Here is a 19,580-nt window from a genome sequence, read left to right as displayed (position 1 = left end):
AGCAGGTAGAGTAGCAGGACTAGGTCCCAGATCTCTCAAATACCAATCCTTATTCTTCCTATTCTACCACATTGCCGTTCTTCCTTGCTACATCCTGTCGGAACTTGCTACAGCTTTCCCTAACTCTGAAATGCATTTAGAATAGAATTTGCTTGTAGGTTGATAGTATAATTATTTGGATAGAATGTGGGGGATTGGGAGACTCCCAGGAGAGACCCCAAGTGGTTGTGCTTCATTCCTGAATGTTTAGAGCTCACAGTATTGGTGGGGAGGCAGTTGGCCAGGGAGCAACAGATTAGCATTCCTTTCTTGTTCTGGTGACAGCAGCTGCAAGGAAACTAAACAACTCACAGTATGTGCTCAATAAAACAATTTTGCTGAGAAGCAATGTGGCAACACATAACAGGAGTCTAAAAATATTCTTATCATTTAGTGCACTAATTACACATGTAGAACTTATCCTAGGGCTTCCTAGGTGGCACAGTGGTTAAGAATCCGCCTGCTGGGCTTCCTAGGTGGTGCAGTGGTTGAGAATCTGCCTGCCAATGCAGGGGACAGGGGTTCGATCCCTGCTCCAGGAAGATCCCACATGTCACGGAGCAACTAAGCCCGTGAACCACAACTACTGAGCCCATGTGCTGCAACTACTGAAGCCCATGTGCCTAGAGCCTGTGCTCCACAACAAGAGAAGCCACGGCAATGAGGAGCCTGTGCACAACAAAGAGTAGCCCCTGCTCACCACAACTAAAAAGAAAGCCCGTGCACAGCAAAAAAGACCCAACACAGCCAATAAAGTTAATTAATTAATTAATTAAAAAAAAAAGTTACAGCCGATCATTTAAAAAAAAAAAAAGAATCCACCTGCCAATGCAGTGGACATGGGTTACATCCCTGCTCCAGGAAGATCCCACATGCCATGGAGCAACTAAGCCCGTGCACCACAACTATTGACCCTGCGCTTTAGAGCCCGTGAGCCACAATTATTGAGCCCACGTGCCACAATTACTGAAGCCCATGTGCCTAGGGCCGGTGCTCCACAACAAGAGAAGCCACGGCAATGAGGAGCCCGGGCACCACAATGAAGAGTAGCCCTCGCTCACCGCAACTAAAGAAAGCCTGTGCAAAGCAACGAAGACCCAACACAGCCAATAAATAAATAAACAAAAAACAAAAAAAATTTAAAAACAAAACAAAAAAAGAACTTATCCTAAGAAAATGTTCATAAGTATAAACTAATATCTGTGTTTAAAAAATTTACAGCATTGCAATTTTTTTTTTTTTTTTTTTTGGCTATACCACTCAGCTTGCGGAACCTTAGTTCCCTGAGCAGGGACTGAACCTGGGCCCTAGGCAGTGGAAGTATGGAGTCCTAACCACTGGACCACCAGGGAATTACCCATTTTGCTTTATTTTAAATAGAGATCCTTTGTACTTTAAAGTTGCATTAAAAGACCAACAAAAAGCTGCCATAGATGGCTGGGGCAGTGCAGACTAAGTTCCTGGGGAAATCTGAAGGTCTGAGGCCTACCTGTTCAGGCCTGCATTCTCCTATTTTATAGAGGCAGGTCTAAGGACCTGAAAGGAAGAAGGTGCCCACAGGAGCACTGACAGCAACACTGACCCTGCCACCTCTTTTTGGAACCAGGGAGGACATATATTAAACATGTTCATTGAACCCACTGTTTGGGAACTCCTTCAGAGAGGAACTAAAAGGTATAAGTGAGTCCTAGGGTAAATTCCAGCCCCAGGTGTCCTATTTTTAAATGTGGCTCCTGCACTTTGAATCTCAGTCACCTTATCTGTTAGGTAGTAGGTTTAATATACTGGTCTGTAAGGCAACTATCCTCTATACAACAATAAGTAGATGACTGCATTAAGGAAATCTCATGAGTTCATCCTCCATGAGCCCTTTGCCCCCCACCTCCTGCGTTACACATCGCAAATTGTTGGGCAAAGTCTTTTAAGTGGAAAATTGGCTGTACAGAGGGACAGCTGCATGGACCATCATTCCTGAGCAAGGTGCAGTGGCCTGGCATCTTAACTGGAAGCCAGGACACCTGAGCTTCCCCTTGGGAAATTGAGAAGTCCCTTCCCCATTCTGAACCTCAATTTTCTTATCACAGAAATGAGGGATTTGGACTTCCCTGGTGGCGCAGTGGTTAACAATCCGCCTGCCAATGCAGGGGACACGGGTTCGATCCCTGGGCCTGGAAGATCCCACATGCCGAGGAGCAACTAAGCCTATGCGCCACAACTACTGAAACCCGCGCGCATACAACCTGTGCTCCTCAACAAGGGAAGCCACCATGATGAGAAGCCCGTGCACCACAAGGAAGAGTAGCCCCCACTCGCCACAACTAGAGAAAGCCCGTACACAGCAACAAACACCCAACACAGCTTAAACATAAATAAATAAATTTATTTTAAAAAAAAGAAATGAGGGATTTGGGTTGAATGGCTGAAGGTCCTTTTCCACCAGAAATCTACCTGTGTTTCATCTGGTCTCTTGACTCCTAGGGTCAAAGACCCTAGTTCAAGTGCATGGAATAAAGCTTAGCCTCCTTTCCCTAGGCTGCAGAATCCCACTAGCATAATCAGAGAAGAGACAGCAGAGCCCAGAGGTTCAGAGTACAGGCCGGTTCTACGCTCAGACCTGCCAGTTACTGTGTGACAAAATACTTAATCTCTCAGTGACTCAATTTCTCCATCTGTAAGTGGGGTTCCTACCTCAAAGAGTTGTTATGAGAAAGAAATGAGTTAATGTTTGCAAAGCACTAAAAACAGTGCCTGGCACATAGTGTTTTTTAAAGATTTTTTAAAATAAATAAACAGTACGTGAACTGAGTCTCACCATAACTCTAACAGCTTCTTGACTGCCCCCCATCCCGCCCCAGCCTCTGTGTTCACCCTTTCCTAAAGTTCAGAGCTCTGAGCTCTCTACTTAAAGGCGTCCTACGGCTCCCAGATGCCTCCAGGATGGAGGAGCCATATCTCAGCTGGGAGACCTCAGACTGTTCACACAGGGCCTCCCAAAGGTCTGGAGACGCTGGGCCGCTTTCATTTATTTAACGAGCCCAGTTAATGGAAAAAATAAAAACAAACAAGCAAAAAAGGCACACAAGGTTACAAAAATTGTGGGGCATTTTTAAGGTTATACCGAGCAAAGTAAACAGTAAGCACTCCCACCCCCCAGCGCCAATAAACCATAATTATGCTGTTACGAGATAACTGCCAGGTTCTCGGGATCTTACTTCCCAGCTGCACAACTGGTGGAGCAGCGTGGCGGGGAGGTGGGAGTTCATCAGGTGGATCTCTGGAGTGTCAGCGTCTGGAGACTGGCGAGGACGCCTCCAACCCAAAGGCGAGGCCCCTGGGACAGCCCCTCTCCATACCCCCTCACCAAACCCCCAACCTCCAACCCCGCGGGCCTGGCATGTCTCCCTGGCCGCGAGGCCGGCCCTCCATCCACCCACTCAGCAGGCTCGGCATCTGCTCACCGCCCCCCGCCCCGGCCGAGCCCGCCCTACCCCAGAAGCCCAGGGAGCCCGCGCACTCGGTGCCACCTTCCCCCAAGCCGGGCCGCGCACCCAGCAGCCTCCACCGGGACGGTTATCCTGCCGGCGGCGCCCCCTGAGAGCGAAAGGCGCGAATAGGAAAAGGAGATCCGTCGGCGACCCCCTCAAGGAGCCCGCGAGGGGGCGCGCGTCCCCGCCCCAAGCTGGCCTGCCACGACCCTCCGGCAGCGGCCGCCTACGCCGGGCCGGCGGGAAGGCGGGGACTCGCTCCCCGCGCCACGCGGCTCGACCAATAGCACGCGCAGGGGGGCCCGGCGCCGACCTCCGCGGCCGCAGAAAACCCCGCGCGCGAGCCGCGGGGTCTGGGAGCGCGTCAGTGGACCGGCCCCCGGCGTACGCGAGGCCGGCGCGCGCTACCCCGCGGTGCCCGTGCGCGCGCCTGACCTCTCCTGCCCGGCCGGCGCGCGGCATCGCCCGGCCCCGATGGCCCCTGAGACCCCGGCCCAGGGGCCGACCCCACGCTACTTCACCTGGGACGAGGTGGCGCAGCGCTCGGGACGCGACAAAGAGCGGTGGCTCGTGATCGACCGGAAGGTGTACAACATCAGCGAGTTCATCCGCCGGCACCCCGGGGGCTCCCGGGTCATCAACCACTACGCGGGGCAGGATGCCACGGTGAGCGCTGCCAGACTAGGAAACGGGAGGAGGCGGGGTCGGGCCGCCGGCGCCGGAGGCTCAGCGCCCAAGACGAGAAATTTGGCACCCATAGCCGAACACATTAGTACGCGGAAAAGCCGGCAGGCGCAAGAGCAGACCTGTTGCGGGGTGATTGGCTGTGCTGTGAAAACAGGACTCAAGGGCAGGAAAGAGGCTGCGAAAAGTGGAGTCTGGGGAGTAGGGATGGAGGCCGGCAACGTGCACGCACGAACAAAGGGCCGAGCCACCGGTCCGCGCACTCCGTGTGCGGCCCGGAGTCTGCGGTATCCAGGCGTGGGCAGGCTCTGGAGCAGGGCTGGGAGGGAGGAGAGTGGGGATGCGGGGCTCCGGGACGGCGGTACTGCCGAGACCGAGGGAGGAGGGGTCAGTGGCAGGGAGAGGGGTTCGTGACCTGTCTTGGTGGCTGGGAGGGAAGCGCAGCCGCATCAGGACCAAGCAAGCCGGACTAGACTGGCGAGCGCAAGCAAGACAGAACGAGGGAACCACTCTCGGCGATTTTGCTGAGGGGGGCAGGCACCTCGCGCCCGCTGCTTTGGGAAACCCTGCACGGGGTGAATACAGGAGGGTGGGGAAGGGGCCGCACCGGCCAGAGAGGGCTACCGCCTGCTCGTGCACGGAAAGGAATGGGAGCAGGGTGCTGAAGGTGGGGGGCCTGCATCAGCATACACTTGGCGATGACCCCGGAGCAGTCCTGGAATCCTGTGGGGAGGTCACTCAGCCTCAGGCCAGCAGGGTCTCCAGCTATTCGCCGCAGCAGACAACTGTTAGGCCCGGTGCTGGGTCGCATCCCTCCTCCCTCGCGCCTCACCGCGGGCCGGCGCGCGCCCCTGCCCCGATTCTTTTGCTCCCCTCTCTAGACAACTTGCTCTCCGAACTAAATCACCTAGCACCTCCCTTCTGAGTTTGAGAGCTGGGGACCACTCCTTGGACCCCAAACTTGGAGCGTTCGCTTCGCCGTGTCCCTTCCCCCTGTATCCTTCTCCCATCCTTCGCCTAGCGGCTTGACCCCTTCCACCGTTCCCAGCTTTCTCCCTGCCATCTCAGAGCGCGCCTCGGGCCACTACGGTGCCCGTGATATTGCGGTGGAGTCTAAAGGGGTGAGGACCCGCCCCTCCCTCCGACACGGCAGGCCTGGGAGTCGGGTCCAGAGCCTGTTGCTAGTCTCCGGAGTGACCAAGGGGAGCTCAGGCAGTGGCCGAAGGCGAAGGTGTGGACTGGCGCATGCGTAGACGGAGCAGGCACGAACGCCAGGCTTCCTGCCTGGTGATTTGGGGCCGGGGCCTGCCGCGGCGAGGACCGCGATTGGTCCGGATGTGTGGTGCCACAGGCCGCCGGCTCCGCCCCGGCTCCCTCTGCCTCTGTGGCTTCCCCTTAGGGCCTGTTAATCTAGTCACTGAGGACCCCACCTTGCATAACCAAAATTAGTGTCTTGGGCAGAGGGTGTTCACAGTGGGAAGGGAAATATGGAACCCCGACCAGAACAGCAGCGGAGGGAAGGGGGAGAAATGCAAAAGACCCCCAGCTGGACACAGGGAGTCTCCCTCATCACATTTCATGAGACACCCAGAGGAAAGGCCAGCCCAGACAAGTCTTTCTGTGGTCCCCCTACCCCTGCTTCCTATTCCTTGCTGTAGTACCCTTCCTACTAGAACACAGATGTTGGGTAATCCTGAGCTGTGGGCACCAGGGACAGGTCTGAGCATCCTCAAAGGACAGCTGCCTGGAAGGAGGTGATGTCTGTTTGAATTTGGGTACATCCTGCTGATCAGGAGGACGGCCTTTGGTGTGAGCCCTCCACAAGTCTGGGGCTGTGGGCTGACTTCCTCACTGTTCCACCTTCTCCCCATCCTTGCAGGATCCCTATATGGCGTTCCACATCAACAAGGGCCTTGTGAGGAAGTATATGAACTCTCTCCTGATTGGAGAACTGTCTCCGGAGCAGCCCAGCTTTGAGCCCACTAAGAATGTGAGACCCCACTTGCTACTTGGAGACCCTGTGGTTGTGGAGGGGCAGGGGGTAGAAGGAAGGCCTAGATACGATCACAGGTGACCATAATCAGTAGTTCTTGGGAATCTTGAGATCCTTGCTTCTCTTGCATAGTCATTGGGTTGCAGGGCTTTGCAACCTGTGGTTCTCACAAGGCCACCACCACTACCATCACCATCCTCAACATGAGACCTATCGACTGAGCACGTATTCTATGCCGAGTATTAACATCATATAATCTGCACACAGTTACAGATGAGAAAACTGAGGCTGAGAGGTTAAGCAACACGGCCAAGGATCACGCCATTAGTACGTGGCAGAACAGTAGCGTGAATGAATTCTGTTTAACTCCAAAGACCACATGCTTTTAGACTGGATCCCATAGCACCTCCTGTCATCCTTCCTCAGCACTGTGGTATCTGCCTAGGACTGTGGGCTTCCCTCAGCTACCTTGGTGGGAGGGCCTTGAGCTTAAGAGGGTCCTTGGCTGCAGTGCAGGATTGCATCTGGGGAGAATAACCCCGCTTCCACCTCCACTCTTCTACAGAAAGAGCTGACTGATGAGTTCCGGGAGCTGCGGGCCACGGTGGAGCGGATGGGGCTCATGAAGGCCAACCCTGTCTTCTTCCTGCTGCACCTGCTGCACATCCTGCTGCTGGACGTCGCTGCTTGGCTCACTCTTTGGCTCTTTGGGACATCCTTCGTGCCCTTCCTTCTCTGTGCAGCGCTGCTCAGCACAGTTCAGGTGAGAGCCCTGGGCTTGTCAAGAGCACAGCTGCGCTCTGCATCTTGTACCCCTCAGGAGGCCAAGGAGCCCTCTGACCAGGGCAGAGCTGAGGACACGCAGAAAGAGAACACATGTTCTGTTGTCTGTGGCTTTTATCTACTTTTTCACCGCATGTGCATCTTCATTTCTCCCACTGCCTCTCTAGCTGCTCCTCCCAGGGTTCCTTTCTTCCCTTGGCATTTCTCCTCTGAAGCTTCATGTTCAGCTTCTGTCAGGGACCAGGTGTTTCAGGAGCCAAGATTCTAGTTTCTCAGCAAAGCTTGGCTTCCTCCCGAACACAACACCGCCTGATGTGCTAATAATGCTGGGGCCCTAATATTTGGCTGTCAGAACCCACTCGTTAAGCCTTCTACTTGCCTGAGTTTGTCACTGTGTCCTGTTCTGTAGTCTGGATGTTCAGTCCATCAGAAGTCACAGAACTCCAGAGCTGGGGACACTGAAGGGGTAGTGATTTGCCCCAGCTCTCATGTGAGTCAGTGGCGGAGCCAGAGGCAGGACCTGGGCTTCCTGACACCTTTCCTGATGTGCACAGTTAGGCCAGCACAGGCCTAGGTGGATGAAGGAAGAGGGAGAGGTCGAGTCAGTTGAGACGGACGCTGGGCTGGTGGGCCGCCCTCAGAGCTAACCTTTCTTGCCCAGGCCCAGGCTGGCTGGCTGCAGCATGACTTTGGACACCTGTCTGTCTTCAGCACCTCTACATGGAACCACCTGCTACATCATTTTGTGATCGGCCAACTAAAGGTCAGTGGGACGGGGTGGGGCTCTCTGAAACTCCAGTCAACGATGGGCTGCCTGGGGATAGGGGGACACCAGGCTTTCATACTCATGCCCTGCTTTTCTGTAGGGGGCCCCTGCCAGTTGGTGGAACCACTTGCACTTCCAGCACCACGCCAAGCCAAACTGCTTCCGCAAAGACCCGGACATCAACATGCACCCCTTCTTCTTTGCCTTGGGGAAGATCCTCTCTGTGGAGGTGAGCAGAGGTTATCGGTGAAGGTCTTGGAGAACGGGAACCAGCCAGCACAGAGGGCTTGCAGGGAAGTGCTCACAGTGCTGGCAGTGTGGGTAAGACATTGGGGGTCAGGCTGGCTGGCTGTTTGGAAGTTGTGGAAGGCCACAGGCAGTAAAAAGGCTGCCCAGGACACTCCCCTGTCCTCCCTAGTGAGTTCAAGTCAACAAACAGCTGTTTGCAGAAAGGTACACATGCTGCTAAGGACCCTAAGGATAACAGATTGCTGTGCAGACGCGGCTCAGCCTTGAAGGTGATGGATGGCCCTCCTTGCAGGTGCTTTTTAGACACTCCTACCCCAGGCACTCAGCCCCCTGCACTCTGTAATCCTGTCTCTCACACTGGCATCCTGCTGTGTCACAATCTTCCCCAAAACGGCTGCAGTGGTTTACTCTTCTGTGATGCCCATTGTCTAGAATATTCTTCCCACCTCTAGAATATTCTTCCCACCCATTTGATCCTAGTCTGACTTTCAAGGTGGTCGGCATTGGGTTTGAATTGTCATCTGAGGTTATGAGCAACCATTATAATGCAGCTGCTAAAGGATGAATGCCTGGGGGTGGATGGAAATCTGGTGAGCCTTTAGTGAGCGTAAGGTGATGGAAGGCTGTGAATGGTCAGTGGAGTTCTTTGAAAAGTTAATTTAAAACGCTTTGTCCCAAAACATTAAAAAAATAAAATGAAATAAAATAAAACAAAATCAAATCACATCCTTTGTCCCAAGGCTGTAGGCTATAGTCTAAGTTCTGCCAGGTCGCCTTCCCCTATTTCGTGATGCGTTATGACATTTCAACATGCCAGGAATTAAACTGTCGTTTGATACACTTCCGTTCCAGGCGCGAGTTCAAGATAGCCTGGCTCTCCTCTCCGGCCATGAGAAGAACTCGGGGAAGGCTCTGGCAGCACTGGCTGTCCTAGCACCAGGAGCCCCTAGCTTGAGGCTTGTGTTTCCCCTGGCCACAAGGTCCTAACTCTCTCACTTCCTAAAAAGGGACTTAACTTGGTTTGCTACCTGCCCAACACTATGCAAATGATGAACCAGCCCCGGCCTCCCCTGGCTCAGGTGCTCCTTAGAGGGTAGCGTAGGTTGTTTATTTGGCAGGGCCTGAGGCTCTAGTAGCCCTTCTGTTGTCACTATAGAAGATTAAAAAAAAGATGGGAGTCTTAAGTGGAAGAGAACCTTCTCATACCACTGTCCCTGTCGCTTCTTGGTACTAGGGTCTTTAGGAGACGCCTATCTACAGACACTAAAAATAGAGAATGCTTGGGACCAAAATAAACTTTTTCTTTTCTTTTCTTTTCTTTCTTTTTTCGCCTAGTTATGAGGCTGAGGATAGGCTGTTAGGAAATGCGTGGGCTACAGGCTGCTTGGCGCTTGGTTCAGCCTCACTGGGTCCAATTTGACTAAGCACGGACCCCTGGCTGACCCAGTAGCATATGCCCCAGTGCCTCCCATCTCTCCTGGAGAACAAGGAAATGCAGGGGACACTTCACCCTAAATACAACCTTTCTGGCCTCTGAGAGTTGAAACACAGTGGGGCAGTTATCAGGATTGTAATGGCCATTGATTGCCATTCAAGGAGGCAGCCAGCTGACAGGGCTTCCTTAACAGTCACAAACTAAGGAGGCCAGACTTCTGCCCATCCACCCCACCTAACAAGACAGATGCTCCTCTTCCGGCTTCCCCCTCTCGGTTAATGTTGCTGGGGGTGGGATGAACTTCACCCCCACCTCCAGTTCATCAGCAAGGCTTGCTGCCTCCAAAACATATCCGAATCCATCGACTTCTCCATCTCCCCTGCCTCCCATCCCTGGGTCTGGTCCATCTCAGATCTGGTTCATTGGTCCAGCCTCCTCACTGGTCTCCCTTCAACTCTGCCTACCCCCTACAGTTCACTCCCCCAGCTTCAACCAGCATGAGCCTTTAAAGCACAGAGCAGATAGTGCCACCTGCTGAAAGCCGTCCAGGACTTCCCATCACCATTGCAATAAAATCCAAACTACTGTAGCCTTCCCAGGGCTAAGGCTCAACGTGATTTGGTCGTCCCTAGTCTTCTGGCTTTATCAACTATCCTCCCCTGTTATGTTCCCAGCCACACTGGCCTTTGGTTTGTCCCTTGAACGTCCCAAACCTTTGTTCCCTCTGCTTTAAATGCTCTTCCCCCCAAACGTCTGCATTGCTGGCTCTTTCTCATGATTCAGGTTCTTCTCATCAGTTCTGATGTCAGGGCCCCAGGGAGGCCATATCTGACTATCCTAGCCAAAACGCTGCCTCCCTCACTTTTTGTCATTTTCCTGTTTTTAATCTGTAGTTACCTTGAGCTCTGTCTACAAATTTATTACCAGCTTCCTCTCCTCAGATTATAAGCTGCACGAGGGTAGGAATTTTGTATTATTCATCTCTGTGTCCTCGCACCTAGAACAGAGCCAGGCACGTTGATGCTCAGTAAATACTTGCTGAATGAATCAGTTAATGCAGAGAGAAGGCTTCACTTAGCAGAAGTGCCTGGCACAGGATAAGGTCTCAGTAAATGTCCTGTCAGAACAGTAGGTGGACCCATGAAAGAAGGGTGAGCTGGCATTCTGCTCTGAGGTAGCGTTCCTCCTGTGCCCTGTGGTCATCTGGTCGCCAGAACTAGAGGAGGAGGAGGAGCGCAAGGAGCAGGAGGAACTATCGAATGGGTGTGCAGAGCTCTGCTGTCGCTAGGGGACCCAGGATGACTGGCTGACCTGGCGGCCCCCGCCTATCTCTGCAGCAGCTCAGCTTACAAGATTACCACTACCTGCTGGGGAAAACCTTGCCAGAACCTTCAGGTTGCCAAGTTGATTTCGGTATTCTTTTCCACAAATATTTGCCAAACTCTGCTTAGCTTTCAAGGGATTTTACAAAGCTCATGTTGACATGTGAAGAGACCAAAAGATTTGGAGGTCAGGGGCTGGATGTAGAGGGGCTACTGGCCCATATAAGGGTAAAAGTTGTCTGTGGAGACCCTGGTGTCAAAAAAGTACTGGATGGAGAAAGGAAGGGGAGGTGGAGGGGCCTGGGAACCTGACAAGGGTGTCTCTGGAGGAGCACGAGGAGTCCTGAGGACCTGCAGGCTCTGTCGTGCTCATGCCTCGTGTGGGTGTGGGCCACCGAGCCGCATCCATGGTGTGGCGCACTTGCCGACTCCAGCGGCCCAGGCTTCACACGCCGGGAGCTAGAGATAAGGCTGGGCCTGTTGGAGCCTTCCATAGCGCCAACAAGCTGACAGCCCCTGCAGGAGGCCTCAGCTCCTGAGTGGGGAAAAGCCAGGGTCACAGGTTACTCCCTGCAGGGGAGCAGTCTACCTTCTCAAGGGGCAAAGTCAAGAGCTAGGCTGATGCTTGGTCAAAGGTCACTTGGCTTGGGGGCAACCTAGTTCCTCCAGCCCCACCCTGGCTTCCACAAGGGAACTGAGTGGTGGAGGGGCCATCACGATTAAGCCTGAATGGGTGACTGGCCTGTGAGTGCTGATTTGTGTTTGCTTTCCTTCACAGCTTGGGAAACAGAAAAAAGCCTGAATGGGTGACTGGCCTGTGAGTGCTGATTTGTTTGCTTTCCTTCACAGCTTGGGAAACAGAAAAAAGCCTGAATGGGTGACTGGCCTGTGAGTGCTGATTTGTGTTTGCTTTCCTTCACAGCTTGGGAAACAGAAGAAAAAGTACATGCCATACAACCACCAGCACAAGTACTTTTTCCTGAGTGAGTAGTGTCCTGCTCCGGCACCAGGGGGTGGGGGGTGGGGCACTGCCTTGGCAGGGGCTGCGAAGGGGTGTGAAGAGGAAATGACCCCCCTGGGGATCACCATGTTGGAAGTGAAGGCTGGAGGAAGTTCTCCACCTGGAACAGGTTACTCCCTGCAAGGGAGCCGTCTGCCTTCTCAGGGGGCAACGTCCAGAGTTAGGCTGATGCTTGGTCAAAGGTCACTTGGGTTGGGGGCGAACTAGTTCCTCCAGCCCCACCCTGGCTTCCATAAGGGAACTGAGTGGTGGGGGGCCATCCTGATTAAGCCTGAAACCTCACTTTAAACCTTGTCAAACAGGCCAGGGCCAAGGTGACCCAGTGGGACACAGTCCAACCCCAAGAGGGACAAAGATAGCTAGACTAGCAGTGGGAGGATTGGACCTGAAGAGGGAGCGGATGAGAAAACATTGCTGTGCTTGTCTTAAGCTCTGTCCGAAGACTGCTGTGTATATTCCCTGCTTGAAAAATCTCCATGATGCCAAAAAAGTTTTAAACTCCTTTGAAAATTCAAATTTTTAAAGGAAAGGAGGGGATGTGTCCATTGATCCCATTTTTGTTCAAAGGAATTTATCTTAACTGCCTGTTACTCTATCCCTATGGAGAAAGGGGGATGGGATAGAAGGGCGGAGCAGAAATGTCTGGAAAAAGGGTTAGAATTCACGGCACATCTGGATAGATGATCAGTGGGTGGGCATTGTAATGCCGGGATTATAGGTAACATCAGAGAAGGGACACAGAAGGAAACCGACCAGCACATAGGATGGGACCCACTTCAACTCCCAGTTCTAAGAGAAGCTCCTCCGCCCCTTTCCACAGCCGACCTCCAGGCTGCTTCAGGTTGGGTGGCACAAGCTCATTTCCCTAGTCCAGGGAAGTGAGCTTTCAGCCTGTGAAGGATCAGCAGGGTTCACACCCCACTGCCCCCCCACAATGCACACAGTTTCCAGCTCTTGTCCCTTCATCCACGTGGTGGAGCAGCAGGACCACAGGGCAGATGATTGCAAGGACAGGTGTAGGGCCAGGAGGAAGGCCCTGGTAGGGACAGGCCTGCGGACAGGGCAGCTCCAGGAGGATGAACAGTACCTTTTTAAAGGCATGGGAGCAGAGCAGCTTCCACGCGTGAAGCTTATCTCCCCAGCTGTCCTCTTACATGGAAGAGAATGCCCCCCCTCCCCACCCCCAAAACAAGCATCCATTGGGAGATTCTTTTTTCAGACTTGCAGTCATGCCCACATTCAGTGCCTGTCAGTTTCAGTGGACTGAGGAGTGCTGGGGCAGCTGGAGGGGCAACAGGAGATGGCAGAGGGGCAGCCCCTTGCTGGAGGCCATCTGTCCAGCACCAGCTGGCGCTTTAGTGACCCTCATGCTGCTCACACCTCCTTCCTTGTGTCCATTTCCTCTCCAGTTGGTCCCCCAGCCTTGCTGCCTCTCTACTTCCAGTGGTATATTTTCTATTTTGTTATCCAGAGGAAGAAGTGGGTGGTAAGTATCCATGGCTCTCAAACCCCACATCCTTTGTTTCCAGTACCCTGAGGGATGGGAGAGGGTCCTCCAGGGGAAATCCCACTGAGATTTACCCCAGGCTGAATTTAGAGCAAAGTAACAGGACCAGGTATAGACCTTCCTTATCTCTAGGTGAGATGATTTAGGCTCTGCAGGCAACTTGACTCCTGATGCCCTATTTCATTCAGCAAGGATCTTCTGAGGTTACTGTGCTCAGCATAAAGCAGGGGCCAGGCTGGGGAGGGGGACGATGAATAAGAGGCAGCACCAACTCTCAGGACACTTCTGATGAAGCAGGATGTGGCTGACATAAGAAAAGAGGTACAGGCAGAAGGTTCTGGGATTCCAAAAGGGGCCTGACCACATCTGGCTGGATGGGAGGCATCAGAAAAGACTTTGTGAAGTCACTTATCTCGCTGGCCTTGGAGGACAGGCAGAGGTGAGGGAGTGGGGATGGACTCTGAGCAGAGAAGCTGGGAATTAAGGGGCAAATTTGGTCACTGGATGTGTGGTGGAGGACTTGGGTGTCAGGAGGCTGGTGGTGCATAAAATTGACTGGCAATTTGATCAGGGCACTGGCATGGACTGAGCCGTGGTCCCGGAAGATTCATTTGGCAGCAGGATGAAGGGAGGAAGGATGGAGATGGGTTGGGAGGAACTGGAGGCAGGGAGACCTGGCACCTGTGAAGGAGACAGGCAAGGAGGGCTGGGGGCGCCACGAGGAATGGAAGGAAGGAGCAGTGGCGCTGGATGGTGCCGGATGGGGCAGCTGAGAGGGGCTGCCCTGAGTGCCGCAGTCTGAGGACTGGGGAGGATGGCTGGCTGCTCCACACAAGAAACGGGCCATGCAAGGAGAGGCACTTTGTGCCATCACAGTACTCTCTGCCTCTCACTACAGGACTTGGCCTGGATGACGAGCTTCTACATCCGCATGTCCCTCACTTACGTGCCGCTGTTGGGAGTGAAAGGCTTCCTGGGCCTTTTCCTACTGGTCAGGTAGTACTTGATGGGGGAGGAGGGATGGGCACAGAGAGCAGACGTTTGGCAGTAACCAGTCTGGTCTGGGGGCGGTAGCTGGGAAGGTGGCGGGGCTGAACCAGTTGCTGAGGGAGTCAGAACTCCGGGCTCTGCTTATACTGCTTTTGTCTGGGTGCCGTATCCACCAGGTTCCTGGAGAGCAACTGGTTTGTGTGGGTGACACAGATGAACCACATCCCCATGCATATTGATCATGATCGGAACGTGGACTGGGTCTCCACCCAGGTGAGGGACGGTCACTTGGAAGACCTGGGCATAACACAACTAATAAAAAGGGTGGGTGGGCACAGACCCAAGGTAGGGGGTGGGCGGCGGTAACAAGTTCCCAAACCTTGGCTCGTTAGCTTGAAGCTTCTCTCCTGCCACCATGGGGAGAAGGGAGTGACCAGGGACAGGCCGGCTTTGCCTGGAAGAGGCTGGGCTCGCCTTTCCATCTGGTACCCAGAGCCATGCTCCCCCTGACCTCCAGCTCCAGGCAACATGCAACGTCCACAAGTCGGCCTTCAATGACTGGTTCAGTGGCCACCTCAACTTCCAGATTGAGCACCAGTGAGTAGGGAGACCCGGGAGGCAGGGACCTGGGGAGGGTGCACGTAGGAGGGGTATGGAGGGCAGAGGAGTCGGAGCCACTGACTGTCCTCTGTTCTCCCTGAAGTCTTTTCCCCACGATGCCTCGACACAACTACCACAAAGTGGCTCCCCTGGTGCAATCCCTGTGTGCCAAGCATGGCATAGAGTACCAGTCCAAGCCCCTGTTCTCAGCCTTCGCTGACATTGTCCAGTGAGTATCTGAGCCTGGGAGAGGGCTGGGAGGGCGGAAAGAGAGCAGAGCAGTGGGGTCGGTGGTGAAGGGTGGGGTGGGAGCCACGGGAAGTTTTCCTGGGTCGTCTGGAATGGAGGTCACCAAGGCAAAGGCAGGGTGCTGTGTTGGTCTTGTGGCCAGTTCAGGCCTTTGCTCTCGGTGCCACAGCCCAGGCCCTTTCTCAGAAGCGAAGGGGAGGCGAGTGCTCACGTGGAGGGGGCCTTACATCACCTCTGGAAGGGCCTCGCTGCACTTCTGGTGGGTGGTTTGGCTTTGGGGCTGCGCTCCACTCTGTCTCCCTCACTGCCTGCTCCTCTTGTCCCCTCAGCTCACTGAAGGACTCTGGGCAGCTCTGGCTAGATGCCTATCTTCACCAATAACAGCAGCCTGCCACCTGGAAGAAGAGCCTTGGAGCCAAAGCAGAGGGGAACTTGGGGACAATGCCACTACAATCCTAATATTCAGAGGGGGTGGGTTTGAGGAGATAAAGGCTGACTCAAACCCCTCCCCTTTATCTTCTAGGCACAGATCTAAGACCCAAAGAGGGGTGTGGGGAACACGCAAGCCCCCTGAAGGGGTGGGGGGGTGGAGCTGTTGGGACAGGGAGGCAAGACTTTTGTTTCCTTTCTTGTTCAGCAGATGTTAAGTGGCTAGTAAGCAGAGAGAGAGTCAGGATGGTGTTAGAATAGGGAGGGTCTACTGAGCCCAGAAATCAGGAAGAGATTTAGCACTAAAATTCCACCCGGGGGCTTCCCTGGAGGTCCCGTGGTTAAAACCGCACGCTTCCAATGCCAGGGGCGCGCAGGTTCGATCCCTGGTTAAGGAACTAAGATCCCACGTGCTGCGCCGTGTGGCCAAAAAATAAATTTAAAAAATTCCACCCAGGTAAGGGAGGAAGCTCATCCCACTGGTCCACTTCTCAGTGCCTTCTCCACCCTCGCTTGCAAACCTCAGAGGTTCTCAGGCTGGAGGAAGACAGAGGCTGAACCTTCTGGGCAAGATTTAGAAAGGAAGCATTAGTGCCTCAGGCCTGGCCTAATGCAGGGCCTGGGAGCTAGGCTCATTCTAGGGCTAGGTGTGACCCATGTCTGCCTCAGGCTCCTGGAGAAGCAATTTTTCCACTTTTAGGGGCAGAGAGGGCAAAGGCGAGGGCTGTGATATTGGAGGCATCTGGCCCCGAAGGATGCTGGCACTACTGGATTTGGCCTCATGTTCCATCCAGGTTACCAAGGGAGCACGAGCTCCCAGGGTTTGCCAGCAGAGAGTCGATCCTTTCAGATTTTGATTCACCTCTTTTAACCACCACCCAAGGGACAGAACACTCCTAGGATGGGGGATCTGCTTCTTGCTCCATAAGTAAGTGGGCAGGTGGGGCGGTTAGTCTCCTCCATAGAGAGAAGTGGGGGCTCCCAATGGTTTCCCTTTGCTCACCTACCTGTAATTCCAAATTTAATAATTCCAGCAAGCACAAGTGACCAAGCTGGAAGAGGGTGAATTACCAGTCGTAACCAGGGTTCGGTCATAAAGAGTATAAGGGCTGTAAGAGAGTTTGTATAACCTACATTATGTTACAGCATTACTTTTGAGCAGGAGCAATGGGTTAAATATAATGACTTCATAGTTCTAACCAGAAATAGGAAGATACAAACAGAAGTTTGTGATCACTGTGGCTGTCCTTCAGCGTCCTTGCTCTGGCAACTCTGTTCAAGTCTCTCTGCTGGAGACCAGGTAGGAACTTAGGAGAATCTCTTAAAAGTTATTAGTCTAATACTGAAATACGATTTTTAAAATCTGGTTTTTAAAAGATAGAAACAGTTTAACCCATCTCTAGAGAGTGAACACAGGATTGTGTCCCTGGGGTTATCAACATTCACACCCTCTCCCCTCCCTGCACCCACAGCCTTGCAGTTCAGGTGAGGGGATCATTCACCTGTCCAACAGCATCTGCTCTGGAAGCACATTGAGCATTTTGGACACTGGAAAGAGAAAACCTTAAATAAGAAAGAAAAAGCAGAGCCCTGGGAGAATTCGCACTTAGTTTAGGAAGAGAACGGCAAGGAGATGAGAATGGTAATCAGAGAGATGAAGGTCCTAACGCATGTTGGGGTGGGGTTAGAGGCACCACCTAACGGAAAGGCTGTTGTGATTACTTACAGGCTTGTCAAAACAGAGATAGTCCCAACACACGCACAAACACACGAGAACAGGATACAGAAAATTTTAAATCTTTTCCATTTGGGCAGAACCTGGCTTAAAACAGTCTGGGTAGAACAATTAGGAGCAGAACTGAAGAGTTCTACTTTCACTGGCTCCTTCACTCCAGAATAGGTGCTGAACTCAGCCTATCAAGCCATCTGGCTTTGGGCCCAGGCTGCCCAATCTGAGCAAAGCTAGTGAAACTTACTGAGCAAGTCCAGGTCCGCAAAGCACCTCAGCCACTGTGGCCTTTTCTACTTAGCCTGGACCAGTGTGGTCTCACATGGCCACAAAGGGACAGACGAGTGACAAAAAGCTCAGACTGTCGCAAGGTAACATGAGTGACCTCAAATCCAATGACATGAGGAAACAGGATTAGAGAGAAGTTGCCTCTGGCCTTAGATGTGGCAGAACTAACATTTGAACTTGTTTTTTAAAAACTCCAACTTCTATGCTTATCCTTGTTCCTTTCATTTTCCTACCATTTTGCCAGAGGCGTTGTAATTAGACCCAATATCAGTATCCTTTTTGTGTGTGCCAGTTTTGTTACCACATGCCAATGAAGTAAAACTGAGAAATAAAGTTAATTTTGACCAAAGGCTATTCACTTATAGTCCATGATGCTCTCCTGCACCTGTTGACAGGAGTCCCTGCACCTCTGCTACAAGTTACTATCTACCTCTCTGGCTCTAACTTCTTTCTGAACATGAGTCCCCATACTGACTCCCCTTTGCCTAAGCCCCTTGGGGCAGAGGGAGGATCATCAGGCCCCTCTGGAAAACACCTGTGACAAGAAGACAGGCCAGCCCCTTTCCATGATACCCACATGTTCAAATGCTAGACTGCCTGTGTACGCCAGTCAGTTTTAGTGTTTAGTGCACTGCTTCCTCCTGTTGTGAAGCAATGCCCTCACCCTTTTAAACTCATGTCTAGACTCACTGTAGGTAGTCTCCATAAGTTTAGTTTTTGCCTAAATGTCTGTAGGCATAATACCTCGGAGCTGGACTGTGAAGCAATGCCTTTTAACCACTGTGCTACTAGAACAGCTCTCCTCTCCAAGCAAGAATATTAGAACATGCTGAGAAAAATCTGCAGGATAGATTTTCCCTGCAGTGGTTCATAAACTTCTAGAAAAGGCCAGGTAACTCAACTTCGAAAATAAGAGGAAAACACACCACCACCTGCTACTAAGGGGACAGGCCCTTAACTAGAGCTACTGCACTAAGGCACTAACTCCTGAGAAGTTTTAATCTCTGGGCTCCATCACCATTACTGCAGGCTTAGAATCAAACCTGAATCAGAAAATGGAGCTCAGGTAAATTCCCTGGCGGTCCAGTGGTTAAGACTCCACGCTTCCATTGCAGGGGGTATGGGGTTTGATCCTGGAACTAATATTTCACATGCTATATGGTGCAGTCAAAAAAAAAAAAGAAAGGAAAATGGAGCTCAAATAAGTTGTGTGGCTTGGTTCAATCTGGAAAATTGGTTTCATTTGTCCGCTGCTGGAGACAGAGCAGTGAACAGATACTAAGATCCCTGCCCTAAAGATAGAACTTGCTATCTACATTAGTGATTTTCAGAGTCCCCTAGTTATGAGGTGTTGCTGGGGAGAGTATATGCCATTCCTGCTTCAACCAGAGGAGCTCTTATATTCTTAGAGTCCACATAAGATTTCACTTGAAAAACAGATTGCTCCATTAAAAAATCTGAAAACTATTGGTCTTTAGTCTTCTACCTGCTTGATCTGTTGAAACACTGCCAACTGAAATTTCAGACCGCTTACTTAAGTGCCCTGGTTAACTTTAAATGGCAGTACGTGATAGGAATAATTAAAAAATTATGGACCTAGAGTCTGTCATACAGAGTGAAGTAAGTCAGAGAAAAATACCGTATGCTAATACATATATATGGAATCTAGAAAAATGGTACTGATGAACCTCGTAGCAGGGCAGGAATAAAGATGTAGACGTAGAGAACAGACTTAAGGACACGGGGCGGGGTGGGGGAGGGGTGGGATGGGGAGGCTGCGACATAGTGAGAGAGTAGCACTGACATACACACTACCAAATGTAAAGTAGATAGCCAGTGGGAAGCTGCTGCCTGACACGGAGATCAACTAGGTGCTTTGTGATGACCTAGAGGGGTGGGATAGGGAAAGTGGGAGGGAGGCTCAAGAGGGAGGGGATATGGGGATATATGTATAAATACAGCTGATTCATTTTGTTGTACAGCGGACTAACACAACATTGTAAAGCAATTA

The 19,580-nt window shown here is 52.3% G+C and overlaps 1 protein-coding gene and 1 long non-coding RNA gene across 3 annotated transcripts in view; one reads left to right on the top strand and one right to left on the bottom strand.

Moving 5' to 3' along the window:
* LOC130849056 (uncharacterized) overlaps positions 1-4,153 on the bottom strand; it is a 109,706-nt gene extending 105,553 nt beyond the window's left edge. Inside the window, exon 1 of the long non-coding RNA XR_009052667.1 lies at positions 4,046-4,153. This is a non-coding gene — a long non-coding RNA (uncharacterized LOC130849056). The remainder of the gene's footprint in view (positions 1-4,045) is intronic.
* Positions 3,579-19,326, top strand: FADS1 (fatty acid desaturase 1). 2 transcript variants are annotated; one of them, XM_057727617.1, is made up of 12 exons: positions 3,579-4,190; positions 6,088-6,198; positions 6,767-6,964; positions 7,646-7,747; positions 7,851-7,979; positions 11,679-11,739; positions 13,187-13,263; positions 14,183-14,280; positions 14,451-14,547; positions 14,792-14,871; positions 14,978-15,103; positions 15,453-19,326. In XM_057727617.1, exons 1-12 carry the CDS (start codon positions 3,999-4,001, stop codon positions 15,502-15,504), a joined length of 1,323 nt encoding a protein of 440 aa, XP_057583600.1. In that variant the 5' UTR covers positions 3,579-3,998; the 3' UTR covers positions 15,505-19,326. The 2 variants fall into 2 exon arrangements, with proteins under 2 accessions (XP_057583600.1, XP_057583601.1); XM_057727618.1 differs by lacking the exon at positions 6,767-6,964 and having other exon boundaries at positions 3,846-4,190; positions 15,453-19,325.
* Positions 19,327-19,580: the final 254 nt, after the last annotated feature.

Source organism: Hippopotamus amphibius, chromosome 3, assembly GCF_030028045.1.
Source record: "Hippopotamus amphibius kiboko isolate mHipAmp2 chromosome 3, mHipAmp2.hap2, whole genome shotgun sequence".
NCBI lineage: Eukaryota > Metazoa > Chordata > Mammalia > Artiodactyla > Hippopotamidae > Hippopotamus > Hippopotamus amphibius.
The sequence above is the reverse complement of the archived record's forward strand: the minus strand, read 5'-3'. Positions and strand labels throughout refer to the sequence as shown.

Bases quoted from the DNA above. Each gene is read 5' to 3' on its own strand.
- FADS1 (XM_057727617.1), top strand. From the start codon at position 3,999: ATGGCCCCTGAGACCCCGGCCCAGGGGCCGACCCCACGCTACTTCACC. The intron at 7,748-7,850 runs GTCAGTGGGACG...GCTTTTCTGTAG, and splicing joins TTGTGATCGGCCAACTAAAG to GGGGCCCCTGCCAGTTGGTG. The intron at 11,740-13,186 runs GTGAGTAGTGTC...TTTCCTCTCCAG, and splicing joins GCACAAGTACTTTTTCCTGA to TTGGTCCCCCAGCCTTGCTG.